The 7,433-nt window shown below is 26.6% G+C and overlaps 1 protein-coding gene across 1 annotated transcript; it reads left to right on the top strand.

Annotated features, from left to right (window-relative positions):
• Nucleotides 1-5,447: 5,447 nt before the first annotated feature.
• LOC111383466 (acid phosphatase 1-like) lies at nucleotides 5,448-6,920 on the top strand. The gene is made up of 3 exons (XM_023007578.1): nucleotides 5,448-5,869; nucleotides 6,308-6,517; nucleotides 6,624-6,920. The coding sequence occupies exons 1-3, from the start codon at nucleotides 5,472-5,474 to the stop codon at nucleotides 6,799-6,801; spliced, it is 786 nt and encodes a 261-aa protein (XP_022863346.1). The 5' UTR covers nucleotides 5,448-5,471; the 3' UTR covers nucleotides 6,802-6,920.
• Nucleotides 6,921-7,433: the final 513 nt, after the last annotated feature.

Genomic DNA, 7,433 nt, shown 5'->3' with positions numbered 1-7,433 from the left:
TATATTTGGAAAAAAAAAAGTATGTATACATGTGAATATTAAAATGCAAAAATCGATGCATAATTTATATTCATTAAATATATTCGAAATCACAAAATAAAAAAGCTATGCCTTATTTAATTTGTTGAAATTAGTGACACATTTAATCTCTTGCTTTGGTTTGTAAAATTCAAGTAAACATATTTGATTCATGTCGATTCGATTCAATCGGATTAGATTCTTGCATCGTTGACGACACGCACCTATTTTCTAATAATCATGTGAAAGTGGGATGGAGGTGATAATAAAAAATTATAAAAATAATTGGCTAGAACTTAAAATCAAAAACTAGTTTTCTAAACATGCTTTGCATATAGTATAATACGACAAAAGAATTTATAATTTGAACAAATTTATTAAGTCAAATTTAAGATCTTTCAATATTTAATAATATTAATAATTTTAGTAAAATTATATATAATATAATTTTAATAAGTATCAATGATACTTACAATTTTTAATATATTGTATAACAATATTTTAACATGAAAACGTTAAAAATTAAAATATACATTTTTAGTATGATAATATGACTAATGTTCTATTGTTATAATTGACAAACCAAAAAAAAAAAAAAAAAATCTAAAATGCCTACAAAATTTTAAAATATCAAAATATTTAGACAAAAAAATTTGTTAGATGGGACATGAAACTTTAACTATTTGATTATGCAATTAAATGATTTACGTAATTAATTTTTAACTATAATTTTGTATCAAAATCAAGCATTCAAAAAACAAGTTGGGTGGTTATGCATTCAAGAGCCTTCTTCATGATTAGTGGTCATAATTTAGTTTAAAAAAAAAAAATAGATTTTTCCTATGAATTAAAGGTAACAATACTAAGGGTTCGTTTGATTGCAAGAGATGGAATTTAGGTAGAAAGAAAATGAATTTCAAGGAATTGAATTGCTAAGAAATGTTTTACTGAGAATTTTCAATTATTGTGTTTGATTGGTATAATTTTTCACGTGAAAAATATTAAAATAAAAGTATTTTTGGATTCTTTTGGCTTTATTTTACATGAAAATTGTCAATTAAAGGGATATAATTTACTGGTATTGTTTCCATTGCAAAAGAAAAAAATCATCTATCTTTTGGTATTCATTTGACCTTATTTTACATGAAAATTGTCAATTAAAAGAAAATATTTTTTTTTTACAATTAGGGATAAAATTTGTTTCCACTAACCCAAAAATAAAAATAAAAAAACGTAAAAGGGAACTAGTTAGTGGGAATTGGTTTTTAAGGAAAACCAAGAAAATTTCAACTTTCAAGAAAAACAAAAAAACCAAATTCCATGGAAAAATAACCTATCAAACACTACAAGAGGGTGGCATTTTCCATGGAATTTGACCCTATCAAACATGGCCTAAGTGAATGTAAATAATGGGAATGATCACAATCAATAGTATTAATAACTTAAAAAATTATTAAATATTCTATGGAAATGTGTATTGAATCAAACTTGTAAGGGTTAAAAATTCTGAGAATATAACCACTTGAAATTTTGGAGAATCTAATTTTAGATTTTGATGATTTTTTTCTCTTATCCAATATTTAGGTGAAAAAAAATGCAAATTTCAATACGGACCAAACTGCTTTTCAAACTAACAACTCATACATAAATTTCTTAAGTGAAAATGTGGTCTTAGAATTTTCAGTTCATCACAACTATCATTCGCACACTGGACAATTGCAACAATAAGGAGAATAATATGTCAATTAATCAATGAATATCATAAAGACAACATATACAAAATTCAAGTTGAGCAAAGGGGAAAAAGATTAACTGGATGCAAGTAAATTTCAGTTAAAAAATAGAGCGTTTATAGAAAATAAATTCAAAACTAACTATCGGATATAATAAATCTTAACATAATTCACACTATTAAAAATTTCATCATGAACAAAAAATAAAAATAAAAAAATCTATGATTGATTGTTATGCCTATAATAAAGATTGGCCATCATTCGAATCAAAAGAGACTACATTTGGATTTTCTATCCTCATAATATAATATAATTTCAATTAATAAATTGATAATCAGTTATTAACATATTACACATTAACAATTACTTAAAGAAAGTAAGATATGAAATAAAATAATTTATAAACACATACTCAATATGTGATCAGTGAGTGATGGATTATGGGTGACAAATTCATAATTGAGACTTAAGGAGTAAGGGAGTTCTCATATAGTTTTTTCCATCTATTTCTTTCATTTGGTCTAAAACTCTTTGAAAAGCAAAATATAGTTTTTCCCATTTATTTCTATCATTTGGTCTAAAACTCTTTGAAAAATATCAATTTAAAGCAAAATATTTATATTATGGACAACGAAATGTTCTATAATTATGTATTTGATTAATAAGAGATTTAAAGATTGAAATTAAGGATTGAATTTATTATTTTCAACAGAACATTTTAGAAATATAATACTATTTTTAATATGTATTATTTAGGTTTAGGGTTTTTTTTTTAATTGTGTAAAGTGATTTTTTTAATAAATTCTACATATCAATATAATCGACTTAATAAAATATGCCATTTCAAGTTAATTATAAAATCATATTTTTTTAATTTATTTTAATTATATATAATAATGTTTTTATTAATTGTGCATTAATAATTTTGTGTTTAGTGAAAATTAATTGGCTTGATTTTTGAAAGCAATAATAATTATTAATTATCTTATTTAGAAGAAATAAATTGAATATTAAGGGTACACCATAAATAAAAAATGTAAAAATAAAATGCGAAATCGAATGTTTATCATCTATTCACATTTAGATTGAATATTAAGGGTCTAGTAAATTGATTATGCAATTAGATTATTTACATAATTAATTTTTAACTATAATTTTGTATCAAAACCATATATTCAAAACAAAAATTTGAAGTTATGCATTCAAGAGCCATCTTAATGATTTGTAGTCATAATTTAGTTTAAAAAAATAAAATAAATTAGATTTTTGCTATGAATTAAAGGTAACAATACTAAGTGAATGTAAATTACAAGAGACTATAATTAATAAAATTAATAACTCAAAAATCATTAAATATGCTATGGAAATGTGTATTTAATCAAACTTGTGAGGGTTAAAAATTATGAGAATATGACCACTCGAAATTTGAGAGTTTGATGATTTTTTCTCTTATCCAATGTCTAAATGAAAAAAAAAAAAAATCAAATTTCAATAAGCACCGAACGGCATTTTAAGCTAACAACTCGTATATAAAATCCTGGAAAGTGAAAATGTGGCATTTGAATTTCTCACACACTGTACAATTGTAACAATAAAAAGAAAAATATGTCCATTTATCAATGAAAATCATAAAGACAACATATACAAGATTCAAGTTGAGAAATGCTAGTAAATTTCGGTTAAATAATTGAGTTTTTGTAGAAAATAAATTCAAAACCAACTATCTAATACAATAAATCTCAACATAATTCACACTATTGAAAAGTACATCGTAAACAAAAAATATAAATAAAAAAATCTATGATTGGTTGTTGTGCCCTATAAAAAAGATTTGCCATCATTCTGATAAAAAAAGACTACATTTGGATTTTCTATCATCATAATATAATATAATTTCGATTAATAAATTGAGAAATAGTTATTAACATTCCTCACATTAACATTTACTTAGAGAAAGTAACATATGAAAGAAAATAAATTATAAACTCAATACGGTGATGGATTACGGGTGACAAATTAATAATTGAGACTTGAGGACTCTTTGAAAAATACAATTTAAAGCAAAATATTTATATAATGGACAATGAAATGTTCTATAATTATGTATTTGATTAATAAAGATTTAAAGATAGCAATTATGGATTGAATTTATTATCTTCAATAGAATCTTTTTAGAAATGCAATACTAATTCTAATGTGTATTATTAGGTTTGAAAAAATTTAATTGTGTAAAGTATTTTTTTTTTTTTTTTTGTGAATTCTATATATTGATATTAATCTACTTAATAAATGTCATTTCAAGTTAACTATAAAATAGTATTATTATAATGTCTTTTAATGGTATGTAATAATGTTTTTATTAATTGTGAACTAATAGTTAGTACTAATTTTATTTAATGAAAATTAATTGACTTAATTTTTGAAAGTAATAATAATTATTAAGTATCTTACTTAGAATAAATAAACTGAATATTAAGGGTATTGTTCACCATAAATAAAAAATGTAAAAGTAAAATGCAAGGATGAATGTTTGTATCTATTCACACTTGTGTTATTGAAAGATTACTTTTGGTCTCATAGTTCCTCAAAATAATGTAAATTAATGGTGATTAAAGAGTTGATGGATTATTAGAAAATGACTTTTCATCTAGTACTTATCAAGTGAACGTTAGTTTTTGGGGATTTTTTAGCTATTATATTTTATTTTCAATGGAATCATTTAGGAATACAATATTCTTTTAATATATAGAATTGGATTTTAAAAAATTAATTGTGTATATAAGTTTATTAATTTTATATGTTCTATATATTAATATTAATCGACATAGAAGTCTATGTCATTTTGCATTAATTATATATGTAGTATTGTTATAATTTTTCTGTTGTTTTTATAAATTTTTATTAATCATATACTGATAATTAACAATAATAGTGTTTAGTGGAAATTAAAAATAATTTTAATTTTAAGGGTATTGTTGACCATAAACATAAAAATGTAGGGCAAAATGGAAAATTGAAGATATAAGGACAAATGATGGTATATTGGACCTATAGTTAAATATGTAAGGGTAAAATTGATAATCAAAAATTTCTTATCAATCCTTACTTTTAATATATTGTAGATAATCAGCATGGAAATTACGAGGAGTAAGAAGAAATGGATTGCCTATTGTTTCCTTTTAGCTAATTACCTTTTCACTTTTGAGAGTTTATACATATAGTTAATCTACAAAATTAGATAAGATTATCGAAAAAAGTTAGTGTGATGAAATTTATCAATTGTCTTATTTAATTTTGCTAGGTTTAAAAGTTATTTATTATTATTATTTTTTTAACAATTATGTGTAAAAAATAATAAGAACACGGAACAAATTAGAATAAGAAACAAATGGTACCATAATTGTATAAAAATCAAATGAAAGATTACAAGAAAATGACTGATGCAACCTTAGAAACTTAATTAGAAGAGGGTGATTATACCAAAATAATCGCAGTTATTGTAGATTTGTAGTGATTAAGAATTTAGTTATTTTAAATTTTTCGATATTTCTAATAACAAATGTGATGAAGTGGCAATAAATATTCATGGAGATTGCTTTTTTCTTTTGCTATGGAAAGGGTATCACAAGTAATTTCCTGCAAAAGAATGGCCAATTTGGTGGTAGAACTTTATATAAACGACTAATTCATGCCAAGACTTTATCACATAAGCGTGCAAACATGAGGCTGGTAGTATTTTTCTTTTTGGCTACCATTGTGGCAACTTGCAATGCAGATTGCCATATTTTTCAAGAGGGTCAAATCTATCTTCTCCGGCCACGAGCTGGTGCTGCCGGCCACCGGCTTGAGGGCCTCGACTGCCTCAGCTGGCGTTTGGCTGTTGAAACCAACAACCTTCAAAGTTGGAGAACTGTGCCCATGTCTTGTGAAAACTATGTAGGTCACTATATGTTAGGCAAGCAATACCGACATGATTGCGAATTGGTAGCAGATGCTGCAATTAAATATGCCAAGAGCCTTAAACTTGCTGGCGACAGCAAGGACATTTGGATCTTTGACATTGACGAGACTACGCTTTCTAATATCCCATACTATGCTCGATCTGATGTGCTCTTTGGGTAACTACTACAATAAATACTTTATCTACACAAATGAGTCAAAAACTTGGATTATTTACTTTTACTGGAAAAATCCGGATGGCCAGGGCGTTGGTGACCGAACGGTGCCCAGTGCCATGGGCCCCGCATGAAAAAATACTGCCAAAAAATTCTGGGCCCGACCCGCAAAAAATTGTGAGGTGTCGGGCACCGGCCTGTCATTGCCTCTTCTGGCAGTGTCGGTCGGACCACTTTTGTTAGGGATTAAGCTGCAAGCATATGCACTTCTTTTCTCTATAATAGCACCACACGAGTTGTATATACATTACATTCGGAAAGACCAACCTCCCATGTGATTTCGACTGATAGTAATCCAACTCTAAAAAAGGTTAAAAAATGTTGTTCCAATGTATGTATGAATTTGCCACCAAATCTAACGTTAAATATATTTGATGTCAGGGCATTACCATACAACAGCTCAAGGTTTAACGAGTGGGTTGCAGAGGCAAAAGCACCGGCAGTTCCAGGAGCGCTTCGTCTATATGGAACATTGTTGAGTCTAGGTTTCAAAGTTGTCTTCTTAACAGGAAGTAGAGAACATGTCAGAGAGGCCAGGATAGCAAATCTGAAGGCAGTTGGTTACCATACTTGGGAGAAACTCATTCTCAAGTAAACTTGCAATTATATTTTCTATTATCTGTCTGCATTGTTTTAGTAATATAGTCGATTTTTAAAAGTAACAGAAAATCGTAATCTAGTATTACTTTGGGTGCAGGGGAGATGCTGATAAGGGCCTCACAGCATTGGCGTATAAATCAAAAAGGAGGACAGAGCTAGTAAATGCAGGATACAGAATTCTTGGAAATTCTGGAGACCAATGGAGTGATATTCTTGGAGACAATAATGGCAATCGAACGTTCAAAGTCCCAGATCCCATGTACTACATTGGTTGAGCGATAAGCAAATTCTGTCTAGTCTCTTTTAGCTCTCTTTCTCTCGTCTTTCGAAGCATCGGGAATAAATTTCAATGTGTTTCAAGAATAAACAATGAGAGCTTCAGATCAAGATATGAGCCTTGTCTTTCGGCATACCAACCATTCATTATCTTTTATTTCGCGTATTTGCAATTATTTTCATAGATTTGTTTTCTTTTGGTACGGTCTATTTAGAGTTTTGAAATTGTTAATAAAATAAAATCAAATAAAAATATGTTTAGCACATATTTATAAACCATTTATAAACACTCAAAACAACTTTTTATTCATATATTTTAAGAAATGCACAACTGCACAAATACGATTGCTTAATCATAATTAATTTTCAACTATTTATAATTTAAATTGTTTATAAACACTTTCAAGACATACTCAAGTTTCTTGTTTCTTCAAAAAATAAAGTTTTTATATATGAATTTCAACGCAAAATATTAGACTAAGTAAAAATCATAAATTTAAGTCTTACACAGTAGACTTTCATAAAAGAAAATGACTTCAAAGTACCCATGAGAAGATATGTTGAAAATAAAACGTAAATGAATAAATATAGCATATTTCTAAAAACTTAAGTTCTTAAATGAAGTAGTTAA

This window comes from Olea europaea, unplaced genomic scaffold, assembly GCF_002742605.1.
Source record: "Olea europaea var. sylvestris unplaced genomic scaffold, O_europaea_v1 scaffold2696, whole genome shotgun sequence".
Taxonomy (NCBI): domain Eukaryota; kingdom Viridiplantae; phylum Streptophyta; class Magnoliopsida; order Lamiales; family Oleaceae; genus Olea; species Olea europaea.
The sequence above is the reverse complement of the archived record's forward strand: the minus strand, read 5'-3'. Positions and strand labels throughout refer to the sequence as shown.

What these genes read in the sequence shown, in the direction of transcription:
- LOC111383466 (XM_023007578.1), top strand. Translation starts at nt 5,472, where the DNA reads ATGAGGCTGGTAGTATTTTTCTTTTTGGCTACCATTGTGGCAACTTGC. An exon ending in CGATCTGATGTGCTCTTTGG is followed by an intron (nt 5,870 to 6,307) that starts GTAACTACTACA and finishes ATTTGATGTCAG; the next exon opens with GGCATTACCATACAACAGCT. An exon ending in TGGGAGAAACTCATTCTCAA is followed by an intron (nt 6,518 to 6,623) that starts GTAAACTTGCAA and finishes CTTTGGGTGCAG; the next exon opens with GGGAGATGCTGATAAGGGCC.